This window comes from Petromyzon marinus, unplaced genomic scaffold (assembly GCF_048934315.1).
Source record: "Petromyzon marinus isolate PM22_M1 ecotype Great Lakes invasive population unplaced genomic scaffold, UKy_Petmar_22M1.pri1.0 PM_G_Scaffold_37, whole genome shotgun sequence".
Taxonomy (NCBI): domain Eukaryota; kingdom Metazoa; phylum Chordata; class Hyperoartia; order Petromyzontiformes; family Petromyzontidae; genus Petromyzon; species Petromyzon marinus.
In genome coordinates, this window is record NW_027422950.1 from 890654 (window position 1) to 911131 (window position 20478).

General features: G+C 54.6%; 2 protein-coding genes across 3 annotated transcripts; both read right to left on the reverse strand.

Annotated features, from left to right (window-relative positions):
• Positions 1–269: 269 nt before the first annotated feature.
• LOC142915924 (cell adhesion molecule 3-like) lies at positions 270–3681 on the reverse strand. 2 transcript variants are annotated; one of them, XM_076061547.1, is made up of 4 exons: positions 3499–3681; positions 2316–2465; positions 1326–1478; positions 270–600 (listed from the first exon to the last, which is right to left on the reverse strand). In XM_076061547.1, exons 1-4 carry the CDS (start codon positions 3536–3538, stop codon positions 407–409), a joined length of 537 nt encoding a protein of 178 aa, XP_075917662.1. In that variant the 5' UTR covers positions 3539–3681; the 3' UTR covers positions 270–406. The 2 variants fall into 2 exon arrangements, with proteins under 2 accessions (XP_075917662.1, XP_075917661.1); XM_076061546.1 differs by having other exon boundaries at positions 2316–2468.
• Positions 3682–4210: 529 nt separating this feature from the next.
• On the reverse strand, positions 4211–16585 carry LOC142915935 (uncharacterized). The gene is made up of 5 exons (XM_076061560.1): positions 16505–16585; positions 11308–11593; positions 10891–11074; positions 9883–10076; positions 4211–4653 (listed from the first exon to the last, which is right to left on the reverse strand). The coding sequence occupies exons 2-5, from the start codon at positions 11393–11395 to the stop codon at positions 4211–4213; spliced, it is 909 nt and encodes a 302-aa protein (XP_075917675.1). The 5' UTR covers positions 11396–11593; positions 16505–16585.
• Between the last annotated feature and the right edge of the window lie 3893 nt (positions 16586–20478).

Here is a 20478-nt window from a genome sequence, read left to right on the forward strand (position 1 = left end):
AGGCGAGGCAGTCAACAACTCCGTAACCACCGTGATGATGATGATGGGAGACACCGCAAACTCTAAAATATACAGCAGCAGCAGCAGACGTGATCAGGGTCTGGGGATCTAACCCTCGACCTCCCGCGTACCAGGCGAGGCAGTCAACAACTCCGCAGCCACCGTGATGATGATGATGAGAGACACCGCAAACTCTAAAATATACAGCAGCAGCAGCAGACGTGGTCAGGGTCTGGGGATCTAACCCCTGACCTCCCGCGTACCGGGCGAGGCCATCAATAACTCGCGAGCAGGGAGGCCGCCAGGGACAGCGCCGTCAGCGTCGCCGTCCAGCGCACGGAGCAGCAGGAGGAGGAGGGGCCCACGGCGCTGGCGGGGGCGGAGAGCGTCGCCGCGTCGCCCGCAGTCACCCCGCACGAGCGTGGGGAGGTGCAGGAGGTGGGCAGGGTGGTGGTGGCGGTGGTGGTGGTGGGGGGGGTGGTGGTGGTGGGGGCGGTGGTGGTGGTGGGGGCGGTGGTGGGGGTGGTGGTGGTGGGGGGGTGGTGGTGGTGGTGGGGGCGGTGGTGGGGGTGGTGGTGGTGATGGTGGTGGCGGTAGTGGCTGCGAGAGCAGGAAGACAAGGGAAATTAGTGGCGAATGGCGGTTGTTGTCTGTGTGTCTGTGTGTCTTTTAAAATGTGTGTCTGTGTGTGTCTGTGTCTGTGTGTGTCTCTGTGGAGGAGGCTCGTGAAGGACGCTGCTACTGGGCAGTTGGAGGCAGTCGCCCTCCATCCAACAACAACGGAGGGCGGAGGAGCGACGCTCACAACAACGAGCGGAGCGCCGGGTGGCTAAAGCACAGCAGGTTGGCACAGTAGGGGGCACAGGTGGTGCATCAGCCAGTCATCTCAGTCAGTCGACCCGTGGCACCTGGGTCTGCCCCGTGACCTCCTGCCAGCGGGCGTTCGACACTTCACGTGGCCTCAGGGTGCACATGGCCTGGCACAAGCGTCGTGGTGACGTCACCGCCACTTAGTGGCGAATGGCGGTTGTTGTGTCTGTGTGTGTGTGTATCTGTGTGTGTGCCTGTATCTGTGTGTGTCTGTGTGTGTGCCTCTCTCTATGTGTCTGTGTGTGTTTCTGTCTGTGTGTCTGTCTGTGTCTGTGTGTCTGTGTGTGTGTGTCTGTGTGTGTGTGTCTATGTGTGTGTGTCTGTGTGTGTGTGTCTGTCTGTGTATGTGTGTCTGTGTGTGTGTCTGTGTGTGTGTCTGTGTGTGTCTGTGTGTCTGTGTGTCTCTGTGTGTGTCTGAGGTAGAGAGAGAGAGAGGTGAGGTGAGCGTCGCTCACCACCGACGGTGAGCAGGGCGTAAGCCATGGGGGTCCCCAGGCTGAAGAGGGAGCAGCTGTAGACCCCCTGGTCCAGCGTGGAGACGCGGGAGATGGTGAGGTCCAGCCTGGTGGAGCTCCAGTGCAGCAGAGAGACACGCGGGTTCGTGTGGGCTGAAACACGGGGAGACAGGGAGACACAGGGAGAGAGACATGGGGATAGAGAGAGACACACAGAGAGATAGACAGAGAGAGAGACACAGAGAGAGAGACAAACACAGAGAGACACAGAGACAGAGATAGATGGGGATAGAGAGACGCAGAGAGATAGACAGAGAGAGCCAGAGAGAGAGACATTGGGATAGAGAGAGACACACACACAGAGAGAGACAGAGACATTGGGATAGAGTAAGAGGCACAGAGAGAGAGAGACAAACACAGAGAGACACAGAGACAGAGAGAGACAGAGAGAGAGAGAGACATGGGGATAGAGAGACGCAGAGAGATAGACAGAGAGAGACAGAGAGAGAGAGAGACATTGGGATAGAGGGAGAGACACAGAGAGAGACAGAGAGAGAGACACACAGCGAGCGAGAGACACAGAGAGAAACAGAGAGAGAGAGACACAGAGAGAGAGACACACAGCGAGCGAGAGACACAGAGAGAGACAGAGAGAGAGACAGAGAGAGAGACACACAGCGAGAGAGAGACACAGAGAGAGACAGAGAGATAGAGACACAGAGAGAGAGAGACAGAGAGAGAGAGACACACACACAGCGAGAGAGAGACACAGAGAGAGAGAGAGCAGCAGAGACAGAGAGAGACAGAGAGAGAGACAGAGAGAGAGAGACAGAGAGAGAGACAGAGAGAGACACAGAGAGAAAGAGGGTCAGATACAGAGAGAGACAGAGAGAGAGACAGAGGGACAGAGAGAGAGAGAGACAGAGAGAGAGACAGAGGGACAGAGAGAGAGACAGAGAGAGAGACACAGAGAGAGTGCTTGCCGCTCACCCTTGACGGTCTGGAAGTAGAGTGTCTGCCCGTGAGGGTTGCTCCACTGAATTGGGTCTGAGTCTGGATTTTGCGACACGCCGCAGCGTAGCGTGGCCGTGTCTCCCTCGGACACCGCGTCTCCCGTGGCCCACACTGAGATCGGAGGACCTGCTTGGGAGACACATGGGGAGAGAGACACCCACCCACTCACTCACCCACCCACTCACCCACCCACTCACCCACCCACTCACTCACACACTCACTCACTCACTCACCCACCCACTCACTCACTCACCCACCCACTCACCTACTCACACACCTCATTCACTCACCCACCCACTCACTCAACCACTCGCCCACCCACTCACCCACCAACTCACCCAATTACACACTCACTCACCCACTCACTCACCCACCCACTCACTCACCCACTCAGTCAACCAGTCACTCACCCAACCACTCACCCACTCACTCACCCACCGACTCAGTCAACCACTCACTCACTCACCCACCCACCCACTCACCCACCCACTCAGTCAATCACTCACTCACCCACCCACTGACCCACCCATTCACCTACTCACTCACCCACTCACCCACACACCTACTTATTCACTCACCCACCCACTCACTCAACCACTCGCCCACTCACTCACCCACTCACTCACTCACTCACCCACCCACTCACTCATCCACTCACTCACCCACCCACTCATCCACTCACTCATCCACTCACTCACCCACCCACTCATCCACTCACTCAACCACCCACTCACCCACTCACCTATTCACACACCCACTCACCCCCACACCTACTCATTCACTCACCCACCCACTCACTCAACCACTCACCCACCCACTCACCCACTCACTCACTCAACCACTCACCCACTCACTCACTCGCCCACCCACCCACTTATTCAACCACTAACCCACCCAATCACACACCCACTCACTCACCCACTCACTCACCCACCCACTCACCCACCTACTCACTCAACCACTCACTCACCCACCCACTCACCCACTCACTCACCCACTCACCTACTCACTCACCCACACACCTCATTCACTCACCCACCCACTCACTCAACCACTCACCTATCCACTCACTCACTCAACCACTCACTCACCCAGCCACTCAACCACTCACTCACCCACTCACACACCCACCCACTCACCCACCCACGCACCCACTCACCCATAGCGCTGTGTGGTGGAGGGAAGGAGACACAGGACATTGGAGACCACTCCCCTGTCTTCCACCGGGGGTAGTCAGCTACGATTCTCACACGGATGCAGTACTCAGCAGCGCCTCTAAGCGGAGGTACCGTGTGGCGGTAGCGACATCCCACAAAGCGCTCCTAGCAGACGCATCATCATAATCAGTACCATCATCATCATCAGTAGCATCATCAGTAGCAGCAGCATCATCATTTTCATCAGTAGTAGTAGCATTATCATGCTACTACTACTCAACCACTCACCCACCCAATCACCCACCCAATCACCCACCCACTCACCCACCCACTCACTCATCCACCCACCCACCCACTCACCCACCCACCCACTCACCCACCCACTCACTCACTCACCCACTCACCCACCCACTCACCCACTCACTCACCCACCCACCCACCGACTCAACCACTCACTCACTCACCCATTCACCCACCCACCCACCCACCGACTCAACCACTCACTCACTCACTCACCCACCCACTCACTCACCCACTCACTCACTCACTCACCCATTCACCCACCCACCCACTCACCCACCCACTCACTCACTCACTCACCCACTCACCCATTCACCCACCCACTCACTCACTCACTCACCCACTCACCCACTCACCCATTCACCCACCCACCCACTCACTCACCCACCCACCCACCCACTCACCGACCCACTCTCACTGTGCTGGTTGTGCCCCCCTCGTTGAGACCTCCGCCTGCAGGTGGTACAGCACGTCATGCCGCTCCATCCTCCTCCTCCACCCACTCCTCATGGAGACCCCCACGGAGAGCTCCCACCACTCCGCCTCTCCCTCGTCGCGGTCGTCGTGGTGACCGTCAACGTCGCGGTAATCGTCATCGTCGCGGTCATCGTCATCGTCGTGGTCATCATCGTCGCGGTCATCGTCATCGTGGTCACCGTCATCGTCGCGGTCATCGTAATCGTCGTGGTCATCGTCACCGCCGCGGTCACCGTCATCGTCGTGGTCATCGTCACCGCCGCGGCCTTCACTGTCACCGTCATCGTCATCCTCAACACGGCACTCCTCCTCGCCGCCAGCCTCGTCCACCGTCACTTTCTTGTGGAGCATCAAGGTGACCGTCGGAGCACTGAGCACAGCTGAGACAAAGATCCCCCGTGTAGCCTTCGCAGACTGTAGGGGCAAGTGCTGTCAGCGAGCAGCACCTATGAAGGCCGGAACGGCACACGAGGGGGTGGGTGGCCAGCACCACGCCCGACCGCCTTTGTCGACCCAGTGGCGATGTTGACACACCGCACCGGGTACTCATTTCAGGCTGAGTCGACCTAGGGGAGCCCCAGGACCGGTTCAGACAATGGTCACCGGTGTTGGCCGTGAGCGGGAATCGAACCTGGGTCGCCAGGTTCACAGCGCAGCGTAGCGCTAACCGCTACACTACCGCTCCCCACACACACAGACACACACGCACAGACACACAGACACACGCACACAGACACACACACAGACACACACACAGACACACACACAGACACACACAGACACACAGACACACACACAGACAGACACACACACACAGACACACACACAGAGAGACACACACAGACACACACAGAGACACAAAGACAGTCACACACACAGTCACACACACAGACACACACGCACAGACACAGACACACACGCACAGACACACAGAGACACAAAGACAGTCACACACACAGACACACACACAGAGACACAAAGACAGTCACACACACAGTCACACACACAGACACACACACAAAGACACACACCCACAGACACACCCACACAGACACACACACAGACAGACACACACACACACACAGACACACACACACAGAGACACACACACACAGACACACACACAGAGACACAAAGACAGTCACACACACAGTCACACACACAGACACACACACACGCACAGACACACACAGACACACATGCACAGACACACAGACACACACAGAGACACACACAGCGACACAAAGACAGTCACACACACAGCCACACACACACACACAGACACACACCAGACACACACAAAGAGACACAAAGACAGTCACACACACAGTCACACACACAGACACACACGCACAGACACACAGACACACATGCACAGACACACAGACACACACAGAGACACAAAGACAGTCACACACACAGTCACACACACAGACACAACAACAACAACCGCCATTCACCACTAAGTGGCGGTGACGTCACCACGACGCTTGTGCCAGGCTATGTGCACCCTGAGGCCACGTGAAGTGTCGAAGGCCCGCTGGCAGGAGGTCACGGGGCAGACCCAGGTGCCACGGGTCGACTGACTGAGACGACTGGCTGATGCACCACCTGTGCCCCCTACTGTGCCAACCTGCTGTGCGTTAGCCACCCGGCGCTCCGCTTGTTGTTGTGAGCGTCGCTCCTCCGCCCTCCGTTGTTGTTGGAGGGCGACTACCTCCAACTGCCCAGTAGCGTCCTTCACGAGCCTCCTCCACAGAGGCCGATCTTGACACCGCTGGTACCAGTCATCGGCAAGTCCACTCAGCTCCACGTCCTCCTGTACCACATCACTCCATCTCTTCTCTAGCCCGTGCCGCGCCCGCCCAGCCGCCTCAATCCGGCCGAACAAAAGCTGTTTCGGCATGCGGTGGCTGGGCATGCGGGCTACATGACCCAGCCATCGCAGCCTTCCCCGCCGGAGGAGCTCAGCGATGGGACCTTGCCCAGATCTTTCAAGGCTTTTTGAGCTCCTCACACAATCCAGTCTGGTTAAACCCAGGATGGATCGTAGGCAGGCCAGCCTAAATGTTTCCAACCGGCGAAGATGTTCCATTAGGGGGGTCCACGTTTCGCAAGCGTAGAGAAGGGAGGGAATGACCGTGGCCGAGAAAACCTGAAACTTAGTGCGGAGCGACAGACCAGGTAGCTTCCGCACAGCGTTACGCAACTGATGAAAAGATATTGCCGCTCGACTGATTCGGAGTGAGACCTCTGCTGTTAAACTGGAGCCAGTCATAAGCACACTGCCCAGGTATGGGAAACTCTCCACTCTCTCCACAACTGCCCCATCACCGATTGGGAGTTGTGGGGGTGGAGTGTCCGATGGTACAAAATACCCAGGCAGGCGCTTAGTTTTGGTGGGGCTGATGGTAAGGCCCCACCTCTTAGTGGCACGCTCCAGTCTCAGCAGCAGCATCTCCAACTCCTCCTCCGAATGTGCAGCTATTACCAAATCATCAGCATACATAACGGGGTTGAGCAATAAGGAGCCATCCCTTGACCGCACCCGGGCGTCGATCAGCCTCCCATTATATCTGTACCATATGGAGATTCCCCCGGTACAGCTATTGAAGGCTTCACGAACTACGTGGTCAAAATAGATGTTAAATAATGTGGGAGCCAGAGGACATCCCTGTCGCACCCCAAGGTTAACAGGGAATGGCTCTGACTCCCGGCCACGTAGTTTTACCCGGGCCCGCTCACCATCATGAAGGTCCTTAATGATCGTGAGCAGAGGGTCAGGTACTCCAAAAGCACGAAGAACAACCCAGAGCCCAGGCCTACTGATGGTATAATAGGCCTTGACCAGGTCAATAAAGCAGAGATGTAGGTCTTGTTGGAATTCCCTACACCTCTGCTGTAGCTGACGGACAGAAAATATGGCATCTGTGCAGGACCACCCCCTCCTGAAACCGCATTGGGGCTCCGCAAGCCTCTCCTCAACGTGCCCGGCAAGGCGACGCTGAACAATCCCCGCCAGGACCTTTTCCGGCACACTGAGGAGTGAGATGCCCCTGCAGCTGCCACAGTCCGCACGGCCCCTCTTCTTAAAAAGGGGGACCACCAGAGCATCCTTCCAATCCTGCGGAACCCGTCCAGTGGTCCAGACTGTTGTTATGATGTCATATAGGGCAGTCTGTGCACAAACGCCGCCCTCCCTCAGCATTTCGCTTGGGAGATCATCTCTGCCCGCTGCCTTTCCTGGTCTCAGACTCCGGATCGCCTTCAGTACTTCCTCAACAGATGGCACCTCAGCCAGGCACTCACAGGGGATGACTTCTTCCAATATTTGAGGCACTGCAGCCTCAGCAGGGTCATCCTCACTTTGTGCCACGATGTTTTCCTGGCTGAGGGATTTTCCCTCCCCCAGGACCTCACAGAAATGCTCAGCAAATCTGCAAACCCGTTCCTGGGGGTCGGAGATTGGATCACCGTTTTTTCCCCTAATGATGGTAATAGGTGTGGCGCTGCAGGTTACTTTTTTGATGGAGTTAAATAGAGATTTGTGATCACGGGCCACTGAGGCAGACTCCATCTCCTCAGCAACCCGCGACCACCACCCATCCTTGCAGCGCCTTACGGCTCTCCGAACCTCCGAGCGAAGGCTGCGGTAAGTCTCCTCATTCTCTGACGTGGGATTCTGTAGCCGATGACAGTGGGCCTGTCGCTTTTTCTCAATCATCCTGAACACCTCCTCTGTCAGCCAGGGTCTCTGGGGAGGTCTGGACCGCGTACCCAAAGCAGCCATTGCAGCTGCATGAGTCACAGTCCTAAACCTCACCCATTTACCCTCGACATCAGGAGGAGTCGGGGACGATGCCAATCCCAGCCGCAAGCGATGATGAAATTCTCGCTTGCAACTTTCATCAGATAACTGAGACCAGGCCACTTTAGGTTGGAATGGGGTCCTGGGTGTACACCCACCACCGGAGTGGAAGAATGGCAGGCGCATCTTACAGATGACTAGTCGATGGTCAGAGGGCAGATCAGCTCCACGGTAGGTCCTGGTGTCAAGGACGAGGGCTCGCATCCACTGGTCCGTCACTATGTAGTCCAGCAGATGTTCTTGCTTGGACCCGGCATGCATCCATGATGTTGTGTGGATGCGCCGATGCCGGAACAGCGTGTTGGTAATTACAAGCCCATGGGCTGCACAAAAATCTAGCAGCCTCCTACCGTTGTTATTGAGCTGATATGGCCCATGCCCTCCAATCACTCCAGACTAGGTGCCAGTATCATGACCAACTCGGGCATTGAAGTCACCCAACATGATGACTCTATCCCGAGGGGCCACTTTAGCCAGCACCTGTGACAGGAGGTCATAGAAGGCATCTGACTCATCGGCTTTGCCTGCATCCCTCCACGGATATTCATCTTCGGTGGGGGCATAAGTAACCACGACCACCATTCCTCGCCTCCGCTTGATGGGAAGGCGAGCCCAAAGTAGCCTGGGACTTACAGCTTCCCACACCTCACCGCCACGCTCCCACGCCCCCTTCATTCTTTTGTTCAAAAGAAGAGCTACACCCTGTTGTTTGGCAGTCTGCTGCCCCGAGTAGAGGACTGTCCACCCCTCATGGCGGCAGGAGCCACAGCCGGTCCACCGGACCTCCTGAATGCCACATAGATCCAGGCGGTACCGGTCCAGCTCCTGACAGAGGAGTGGCAGCCTCTCCTCCGCTGTGAGCGTTCGAACATTCCATGTGGCCACCCGTCGTGGCTTTTCGTTGTTTCTGGAGGAGCCCCGAGGGTAGATATTCAATCTCCTGGCTCCGCCAATTGGGGTTTGGCCAGGAGACGTCATAGATGCCTGGCCCCCCGGGGCCTCCGGCACAAGCTTATTAGTTACATATTTCAGTTTAACTTGTGGTTTAGTGGTAATTAATTGAAGGTGGAGGGGTTACCAGCCCCTCGCACCCGTCCAGAGCCCCCGTTTAGCCCCTGTGGTGGACACATATGCCATGAGGGGAGGAGCCAATCAAAATTGGACCTCCCCCCACAGCACTGTCCACGACAGAGTTGCCCATCCGGCACCGCGAGGAGGTAGGGGGTTGTTTTGCCGGACTCATACACACACAGACATACACACAGAGACACACACACACAGACACATAGACACACAGAGAGAGAGACACACACACAGACACACACACACAGACACACACAGACACACACACAGTCACACACAGACACACACAGACACACATACAGACACACATACAAAGAGACATACACACAAAGACACACACAAACAGACATACACACAGACAAACGCACAGACACACATACACAGAGACACACACACAGTCACACACAGACACACAGACATACACAGAGACACACACACAGACACTCATACACACACAGAGACACACAGACATACACAGAGACACACATACACAGATACACTCATACACACAGAGACACACAGACATACACAGAGACACACACACACAGACACACACAGAGACACAGAGAGAGAGAGAGACACACACACACAGACATACACAGAGACACACACACACAGAGACACACAGAGAGAGAGAGAGACAGACAAGGCCACTCACTTGTCTTCAAGGGCAAGAGCTCAAGCACAACCCAGGGTGAGGAGAGCGGTGAGGACTGCGGCGATGGTGAAGATGAGATGGTGGATCTCACGCGGAGGTAATAGCGGTGGCCGGGAAGTCGCAGCGCTGAGGAGACATCGCACCGAGTCTCTGCGGTCACAGCGCAGACACTCCGCCAGCGGGCTTCTCCGTAGCTATGCAGACGGAGACACGTGAGGGGTGGGTGGGTGGGTGAGTGCGTGGGTGAGTGGGTGGATGAGTGGATGAGTGGGTGAGTGGGTGAGTGAATGAGTGGGTGAGTGAGTGGGTGGGTGAGTGAGTGGGTGGGTGAGTGAGTGAGTGGGTGAATGAGTGGGTGAGTGAGTGGGTGGGTGAGTGAGTGAGTGGGTGAGTGAGTGGGTGGGTGAGTGAGTGAGTGAGTGGGTGAGTGAGTGGGTGGGTGGGTGAGTGAGTGAGTGGGTGGGTGAGTGGGTGGGTGGGTGAGTGGGTGGGTGGGTGGGTGGGTGAGTGAGTGGGTGGGTGGGTGAGTGAGTGAGTGGGTGAGTGAGTAAGTGGGCGAATGTGTGAGTGGATGAGTGTGTGAGTGGGTGAGTGAGTGGGTGAGTGAGTGGGTGAGTGAGTGGGTGGGTGGGTGGGTGAGTGAGTGAGTGGGTGAGTGAGTGGGTGGGTGGGTGAGTGAATGAGTGAGTGAGTGGGTGAGTGAGTGAGTGGGTGAGTGAGTGGGTGAGTGAGTCGGTGGGTGAGTGAGTGGGTGAGTGAATGAGTGAGTGGGTGAGTGGGTGGATGAGTGAGTGAGTGGGTGAGTGAGTGAGTGAGTGGGTGGGTGGGTGGGTGAGTGAGTGGGTGAGTGAGTGAGTGGGTGAGTGAGTGGGTGAATGAGTGGGTGGGTGAGTGAGTGGGTGGGTGGGTGAGTGAGTGGGTGGGTGAGTGAGTGAGTGGATGAGTGAGTGGGTGGGTGATTGGGTGAGTGAGTGAGTGTGGGGGTGAGTGAGTGAGCGAGCATCTCACAGTTTATACTCCACTCTGTAGGTAACGTTCAGGAGCTTTGAGCTGCTGGTAGTGTTGTAGAAGTCGATGGTTGAAGGCTGAACCAGTGGGGGAATATTCCCTGTGGTATCCCCTCCATCCTCCCAACACAGGGTTGACAGCAGGTCTCGAGACTGCACGCGAACATTCATTGGGGAAGGTGGAGCTGGGGATATGGGCAAACGGCACTCATTGTGACCGTACCACTGGACCACCACTCTCCCCACACACTCACACAGTGCCAACAAGCCACTTTGCCCAGCTACAATCTGCGATCCCCAGGTCGCTCCTGACAAAGAGCTACAATATATATAAAAACATCTCAGTGGGCGCCTTAACTGGCTTAAATAAAATAAAAATAGTGAATAGTTTTTTTAAAAACAACACAGAGCCTCGTACCGGTTGCGGGAGGCCAACCGCTAGCGCCCGGCAGCAGCTGCAGCAGCAGCAGCAGCAGCTGGGCTTGAAGCAGTCTCCAGCTGCCCATCGTGAACCTCCGTGGGACGTCGTCAGCGGGAGGAGACGGAGCAGTCGGGCAGAGCGCGGAGTGAAGTCCGCGCCCACTGCCCGAAGCGCGCGACCTCTGAACCGCTGACCTCTGACCTCTCCGGCAAGGACTTTCTCCCAAGGACGTTGCTGGAGAGGGCGAGGTCGTTTTCTGTCTCAGGTCATGGTCAGGTGAATCCTGTGGTGGTGGTGGTGATGGTGGTGAGAGAAGAGGGAGGTAGAGAGAGAGACGTTACAGTGCACGTGGCTGTTGCCATCGTGATCAGCATCATCATCATCATCATCATCCATTACCCCCCTCGCGATGGTCCTGTCTCCGATTAGCACCCCTTGGCTACCAGGCACGGTGCAACATCAGTTCGGCATTCACGAGGAGCGCATGCATCCCGACCGCGGGCTGCCGCCACCAGCGGCGACCCGTGATGAAATAATTCCTCGACAAATCAAGTCGTCAGCCACGGCGGTAGAGAAAGGCCCAAGACCTGAGCGGGGTTATCGCCTGCCTCCGGGCGATGTACAGATGGGCAAGAAGCCGGCCTGCCGCACCGCCTGCTCACGACGATCAGCCAGTGCGTCTCTCCCCAGCGAACGCGCGACACGTGGGGGACGACATCTCGTGCTGCTGCTGCTGCTGCTCACTGCAGGCCCCCTGCTGAGTCGCGGCCAATTCGCAGCCTGCGTTGGTCGTACGGTTGCCCGAGGACACGGAGCGGATGACCGGGACGGATGAACAGGAACAGGAACGAATGGGACTAATGAACGAGATGGATGAACGAGACGAACAGGAACAGGAACGAATGGGACTAATGAACGAGACGGATGAACGAGACGAACAGGAACAGGAACGAATGGGACTAATGAACGAGACGGATGAACGGGACGAACAGGAACAGGAACGAATGGGACTAATGAACGAGATGGATGAACGAGACGAACAGGAACGAATGGGACTAATGAACGAGATGGATGAATGAGACGAACAGGAACAGGAACGAATGGGACTAATGAACAAGACGGATGAACGGGACGAACAGGAACAGGAACGAATGGGACTAATGACCGGGAGGGATGAACGAGACGAACAGGAACAGGAACGAATGGGACTAATGACCGGGAGGGATGAACGAGACAAACAGGAACAGGAACGAATGTGACTAATGACCGGGAGGGATGAACGAGACGAACAGGAACAGGAACGAATGGGACTAATGACCGGGAGGGATGAACGAGACGAACAGGAACAGGAATGAATGGGACTAATGCCCGGGAGGGATGAACGAGACGAACAGGAACAGGAACGAATGGGACTAATGAACGAGACAGATGAACGAGACGAACAGGAACAGGAACGAATGGGACTAATGACCGGGAGGGTTGAACGAGACGAACAGGAACAGGAACGAATGGGACTAATGAACGAGATGGATGAATGAGACGAACGAACAGGAACAGGAACGAATGGGACTAATGAACAAGACGGATGAACGGGACGAACAGGAACAGGAACGAATGTGACTAATGACCGGGAGGGATGAACGAGACGAACAGGAACAGGAACGAATGTGACTAATGACCGGGAGGGATGAACGAGACGAACAGGAACAGGAACGAATGGGACTAATGACCGGGAGGGATGAACGAGACGAACAGGAACAGGAATAAATGGGACTAATGACCGGGAGGGATGAACGAGACGAACAGGAACAGGAACGAATGGGACTAATGAACGAGACGGATGAACGAGACGAACAGGAACAGGAACGAATGTGACTAATGACCGGGACGGATGAACGAGACGAACAGGAACAGGAGCGAATGGGACTAATGACCGGGAGGGATGAACGAGACGAACAGGAACAGGAACGAATGGGACTAATGAACGAGACGGATGAACGAGACGAACAGGAACAGGAACAGGAACGAATGGGACTAATGAACAAGACGGATGAACGGGACAAACAGGAACAGGAACGAATGGGACTAATGAACGAGACGGATGAACGAGACGAACAGGAACACGAACGAATGGGACTAATGAACGAGACGGATGAACGGGACGAACAGGAACTGGAACGAATGGGACTAATGAACGAGACGGATGAACGAGACGAACAGGAACGAATGGGACTAATGACCGGGAGGGATGAACGAGACGAACAGGAACAGGAACGAATGGGACTAATGAACGAGACGGATGAACGAGACGAACAGGAACAGGAACGAATGGGACTAATGAACGAGAGGGATGAACGGGACGAACAGGAACAGGAACGAATGGGACTAATGAACGAGACGGATGAACGCGACGAACAGGAACAGGAACGAATGGGACTAATGAACGAGACGGATGAACGGGACGAACAGGAACAGGAACGAATGTGATTAATGAACGAGACGGATGAACGAGACGAACAGGAACAGGAACGAATGGGACTAATGACCGGGAGGGATGAACGAGACGAACAGGAACAGGAACGAATGGGACTAATGACCGGGAGGGATGAACAGGAACAGGAACGCAGCTTTGGCGACAGGCTCCGCGACATCGCGGACGCGGTGGAGACCGCGAGCGGCGAGGGAGGACGCAGGAGGCGGAACAACGCCGCCATTGACACTCACAAATAAACGCGCGGTGAAAACACTACAACCACGACCGCAACATCGTCAATAACAACGTCGTCAACAACAACATCATCAACAACGTCAACAACATTGTCAACAACAACGTCAACAACATCGTCAACAACGTCGTCAACAACATCGTCGTCAACAACAACGTCGTCAACAACAACATCGTCAACAACAACGTCGTCAACAACATCGTCAACAACATCATCAACATCGTCAACAACATCGTCAACAACAACATCGTCAACAACATCGTCAACAACATCGTCAACAACATCATCGTCAACAACATCATCGTCAACAACATCGTCAACAACAATGTCGTCAACAACAACATCGTCAACAACAACGTCATCAACAACAACATCGTCAACAACAACAACATCAACGATGTCGTGAGCGGCCACAGAGAGTGGCGGCGGGGCGCTCGGAGCGAGCGGAATCCGAGCAGCGACAGCTGAAGGCGCCCCAAGTAGCTCAAGGAGTTGGGGGGTCGGGGGGGAGCCCGGATTGATGGCAAAGGTAGGAGCTGAATCAGACGTCAAAAATATACAGCAGCAGCAGCAGGCATCGTCAGGGTCTGGCGAGATAGTCAACATCTCATAGCCACCGTGAAGATGATGAGAGACACACACAGACTACAAATAAACAGCAGCAGCAGGCATCGTCAGGGTCTGGATAGAACCCACGACCTCCTGTATACCAGCCGAGGTAGTTAACATCTCATAGCCACCGTGATGATGATGATGAAAGAGAGACACACAGACCACAAATATACAGCAGCAGCAGGCATCGTCAGGGTCTGGATCGAGCCCACGACCTCCTGTATACCAGGCGAGGTAGTCAACATCTCATAGCCACCGTGATGATGATGAGAGACACAGACTACAAATATACAGCAGCAGCAGGCATCGTCAGGGTCTGGATCGAACCCACGACCTCCTGTATACCAGGCAAGGTAGTCAACATCTCCTAGCCACCGTGATGATGATGAGAGAGACACAGACTACAAATATACAGTAGCAGGCATCGTCAGGGTCTGGATCGAACCCACGACCTCCTGTAGACCTGGCGAGGTAGTCAACATCTCATAGCCACCGTGATGATGAGAGACACACAGACTACAAATATACAGCAGCAGCAGGCATCGTCAGGGTCTGGATAAAACTCACGACCTCCTGTATACCAGGCGAGGTAGTTAACATCTCATAGCCACCGTGATGATGATGATGATGAAAGAGAGACACACAGACCACAAATATACAGCAGCAGCAGGCATCGTCAGGGTCTGGATCGAGCCCACGACCTCCTGTATACCAGGCGAGGTAGTCAACATCTCATAGCCACCGTGATGATGATGAGAGACACAGACTACAAATATACAGCAGCAGCAGGCATCGTCAGGGTCTGGATCGAACCCACGACCTCCTGTATACCAGGCAAGGTAGTCAACATCTCCTAGCCACCGTGATGATGAGAGAGACACAGACTACAAATATACAGTAGCAGGCATCGTCAGGGTCTGGATCGAACCCACGACCTCCTGTAGACCTGGCGAGGTAGTCAACATCTCATAGCCACCGTGATGATGAGAGACACACAGACTACAAATATACAGCAGCAGCAGGCATCGTCAGGGTCTGGATAAAACTCACGACCTCCTGTATACCAGGCGAGGTAGTCAACATCTCCTAGCCACCATGATGATGAGAGACACAGACTACAAATATACAGCAGCAGCAGGCATCGTCAGGGTCTGGATCGAACCCACGACCTCCTGTATACCAGGCGAGGTAGTTAACATCTCATAGCCACCGTGATGATGATGAGAGACACAGACTACAAATATACAGCAGCAGCAGGCATCGTCAGGGTCTGGATAAAACTCACGACCTCCTGTATACCAGGCGAGGTAGTCAACATCTCATAGCCACCATGATGATGATGAGAGAGACACAGACTACAAATATACAGTAGCAGCAGCAGGCATCGTCAGGGTCTGGATCGAACCCACGACCTCCTGTATACCAGGCGAGGTAGTTAACATCACATAGCCACCGTGATGATGAGAGAGACACAGACTACAAATATACAGCAGCAGGCATAGTCAGGGTCTGGATAGAACCCACGACCTCCTGTATACCAGGCGAGGTAGTTAACATCTCATAGCCACCATGATGATGATGAGAGACACAGACTACAAATATACAGCAGCAGCAGCAGGCATCGTCAGGGTCTGGATCGAACCCACGACCTCCTGTATACCAGGCGAGGTAGTTAACATCTCATAGCCACCGTGATGACAACAACCACAACAACCACAAGACAACTTTAGATTAAGGCCATCAGTCTAACTACAACAAACAGTGACGAGGTGGGAGCAAAAAACGCAGACGTTAGCTGAATGTGTGTCGGGGAGGGGGGTTTGGGAGAAAGTTAATGAGTTTATATTTAAACAAACTTTGTTGTAACAACTCCGCCACCACCGCCACCACCACCGCCGTGAACTTCACCGCAATGCTGAACTACATGCGACCTAAGGGACTGCGGTGATTTGCGGCTCAGCGTCAGTTGCTGGACAACACGCGACCCCAGGAAGTGCCCCCCCCCCCTCGAGGCTAAGGGACCGCGGTGATTTGCGGCTCAATGTCAGTTTCTGAGCTCCACGCGACCCCAGGAAGTGGCCGCCCCCCTCGAGGCTTGCCGCGACCTAAGGGACCGCGGTGATTTGCGGCTCAACTCGACTTGAGCGTGGACAATGAGAACCAAGCCAAAAAACGTAACTTGTATATAAATAAATATTGTTTACAAATATAGATATATATTTTTTTATTGTCAACGATAGAATCTAGTATTGTCACGAGTGTGACGTACGTATAGCAAGTTTTACAGTAGTCGATACGACATTGGGGAAGTGTGTTAAAATTTTAGTCCTTGCCGGTAGAGGTCAGAGGTCGCTCCGTCTCACGCTGACGACGTCCCGCGGACGTTCACGATGGGCAGCTGGAGACTGCTTCAAGCACAGCTGCTGCTGCTGCAGCTGCTTCAAGCCCAGCTGCTGCTGCTGCTGCAGCTGCTTCAAGCCCATTTTCTGCAGCTGCTGCTTCAAGCCCAGCTGCTGCTGCTGCAGCTGCCGGGCACGAGCGGTTGGCCTCCTGCAACCGGTAACGAGGCTATTCACTATTTTTATTTTATTTAAACCAGTTAAGGCGCCACACTGAGATGTTTTTTTTTAAAATATATATTGTAGCTCTCTGTTTGCACCTGGCACGCCGCATCCACACGCGCACGCACGCACATGCACACACAAAGACAAAGATCCTCCGTGTAGCCTTTAACAGACTGTAGGGGCAAGTGCTGTTAGCGAGCAGCACCTGTGAAGGCCGGTAACGGTACACGAGGGGGTGGGTGGCCAGCACCACGCCCGACCGCCTTTGTCTCCCCAGTGGCGATGTTTACACACCGCACCAGGGTACTCATTTGAGGTTGAGTCGACCTAGGAGAGGCCCGGGACCGGTTCAGATAATCGTCACTGGTGTTGGCCGTGAGCGAGAATTGAACCCGGGTCGCCAGGTTCATAGCGCAGCGTAGCGCTAACTTGCTACACCACCGCTCCCCACTCATACACACGCACACGCGTGTGCACACACGCACGCATTTACACACACACATGTACACACACACGTACACACACGCACGCACGTACACACACGCACACAAAGATCACCATCACCACCACGTGACGCCCTTTGACAGGCTGCCGTGGCGAGCGCCGTCCACGAGCAGCAGCAGCAGCACCACGTGAAGGCCGCTACTGTGGTACACGTGGTGGGTGAGCAGCACCACGTGAAGGTCGCTACTGTGGTACACGTGGTGGGTGAGCAGCACCACGTGAAGGTCGCTACTGTGGTACACGTGGTGGGTGAGCAGCACCACGTGAAGGCCGCTACTGTGGTACACGTGGTGGGTGAGCGACACCACGTGAAGGCCACTACTGTGGTACACGTGGTGGGTGAGCAGCACCACGTGAAGGCCGCTACTGTGGTACACGTGGTGGGTGAGCAGCACCACGTGACAGCCGCTACTGTGGTACACGTGGTGGGTGAGCAGCACCACGTGAAGGCCGCTACTGTGGTACACGTGGTGGGTGAGCAGCACCACGTGACAGCCGCTACTGTGGTACACGTGGTGGGTGAGCAGCACCACGTGAAGGCCGCTACTGTGGTACACGTGGTGGGTGAGCGGCACCACGTGAAGGCCGCTACTGTGGTACACTTGGTGGGTGAGCAGCACCACGTGAAGGCCGCTACTGTGGTACACGTGGTGGGTGAGCAGCACCACGTGACAGCCGCTACTGTGGTACACTTGGTGGGTGAGCAGCACCACGTGAAGGCCGCTACTGTGGTACACGTGGTGGGTGTGGGTGAGCGGGCAGCACCACGCCCGCCCGCCTTTGTCTCCCCCAGCGGCCGTGTTCGTACGCTGCATCCAGCTACGCACTTAATGCCGAGTCGACCTAGGGGAAGGCACGGGTACCGGTCAAGGTTAATCGTCGCCGATTTGGTAACACGCGAGCGAGAGAGAATTATTCGAGCTCGTCGTCACCGGGGGTTCACGGGGACACCTCGCGATGCCCCCCACAGCCTTCGACAGGCTGTGGGGGGCAAGTGCTCACAGGCTGTGGTGGGCAAGTGCTCGTAGCGAGCGGCACGACGTGAAGGCCGCTACGGCGTACACGAGGGGGCGTGGCTGGAGCGGGCGGGCGGCACCACCACGCCCGGCCGCCTTTGTCTCCCCCAGTTTCCAGCGATGTTTTACTACTGCACACCGCACCGGTCAAACCAAAGGGCGGAGGCCCGTGACGGGTTCAAATAATAATCGCCGCTGCTGTTGGGCTCACGTGAGCACGAATTTAGTTTGGGGTTACCGGGTTCAAAGGTCGGCGTGCTAATCGCTTGCAGTCCACCACTGACCCCGTACACTTTTTTATTGTGTGCACCTGGCACTCCGCATCCGTTATTCTATCTCGCTGCGGCTATCGGCAACAATCCGGGTGCATTTTTTTTCTTCGATTTAAAGCTTTCGTGACTGCAAGGATTCATCTTCTTTGGTTCTTTCGGTAAAAGTCACCACGTAGAATGAGTATAAAATAGTAAAATAACACAATAAAATTCTCACGACGTTTTGGCCACAACGCAAGCAGGCCGTCTTCAGGTGAAAGGTACAGACCTGTCGGGACGACAGAGCTTCAATGAACGGTGTTAAGATTCGTAGCGACTTTTAAAGTGAGGCACCTTGACAAAGGGGTTTACATATCAAATAGCTGAGGGATTAGCTTGTGACTGGTCACAGGAATAGCTATGTTAAAGTCAAAGCCTACACATCCACAGAGGCACCTAGTACAAATCAAACAGGAGAATTTAGCATTGAAATAGCTGAGTGATTAGCTTGTGACTGGTCACAGAAATTGCTATGTTAAAGTTAAAGCCTACACATCCACAGAGGCACCTAGTACAAATCAAACAGGATAATTTAGCATTGAAATAGCTGAGTGATTAGCTTGTGACTGGTCATAGAAATAGCTATGTTAAAGTCAAAGCCTACACATCCACAGAGGCACCTAGTACAAATCAAACAGGAGAATTTAGCATTGAAATAGCTGAGTGATTAGCTTGTGACTGGTCACAGAAATGGCAATGTTAAAGTCAAAACCTACACATCCTCAGAGGCAACCTAATCCGGGTGCCTTTTCCATTCTGCCTTGCGGACTGGAAGATGTTCGGCGTGATTATGAAACGCACAAGCGTACAAACGCACGCGTGTACCACGCCGAGCTTGAGGTACGGCTGTCAAAACCAAACAATTCAATTGCGCGTGCACTCACCAAAAGTTATTATAAAATCGAAGCGACGCATTCCCAACTATTTTCTGGGGTTCGTTAACGGCGTGGCGACTATGTGACATCGTCGTTGCCACGGTTCGCGTAATTGTCGACCGCTTTTCTGGCGTGGCCTTCAGTGCCGTGCGTTCATGAGCCTCGGAGACTGCATCGATTGCGACCGGAACTAACGCCATGCTAAATACGAGCGCCTCAACGAATATTGGGAAATCGTCCTGTTGTGAAATTTGATGGCGTATCGTGAAAAAAATATCTTGCGGCAATCCCAGTAACAACACCTTCAGTCGAAATTCGTTTAGGCTAAGCCTCGGCGCGTCCTGGGAAACCCCACAATCCTCTGCATGCTAGCTGTTTCTGTTGCAACAGCTGAATTGCCTGTGTCCACGACGGGTTTTATTTCACCCGAGTATTTACAGTGAGGGAAAAAAAGTATTTGATCCCCTGCAGATTTTGTACGTTTGCCCACTGACAAAGAAATGCTCAGTCTATAATTTTAATGGTAGGTTTATTTGAATAGTGAGAGACAGAATAACAAC

Coding starts and splice junctions, on each gene's coding strand:
- LOC142915924 (XM_076061546.1), bottom strand. CDS start 3,538: ATGTCCTGTGTCTCCTTCCCTCCACCACACAGCGCTATGG. Junction 2,469..3,498: donor TCCACCACACAGCGCTATGG/GTGAGTGGGTGC, acceptor GTGTCTCCCAAG/CAGGTCCTCCGATCTCAGTG. Junction 1,479..2,315: donor CTACTTCCAGACCGTCAAGG/GTGAGCGGCAAG, acceptor CCCGTGTTTCAG/CCCACACGAACCCGCGTGTC.
- LOC142915935 (XM_076061560.1), bottom strand. CDS start 11,395: ATGGGCAGCTGGAGACTGCTTCAAGCCCAGCTGCTGCTGCTGCTGCTG. Junction 10,077..10,890: donor TACAGAGTGGAGTATAAACT/GTGAGATGCTCG, acceptor CCGTCTGCATAG/CTACGGAGAAGCCCGCTGGC. Junction 4,654..9,882: donor GCTCTTGCCCTTGAAGACAA/GTGAGTGGCCTT, acceptor TCTTTGTCTCAG/CTGTGCTCAGTGCTCCGACG.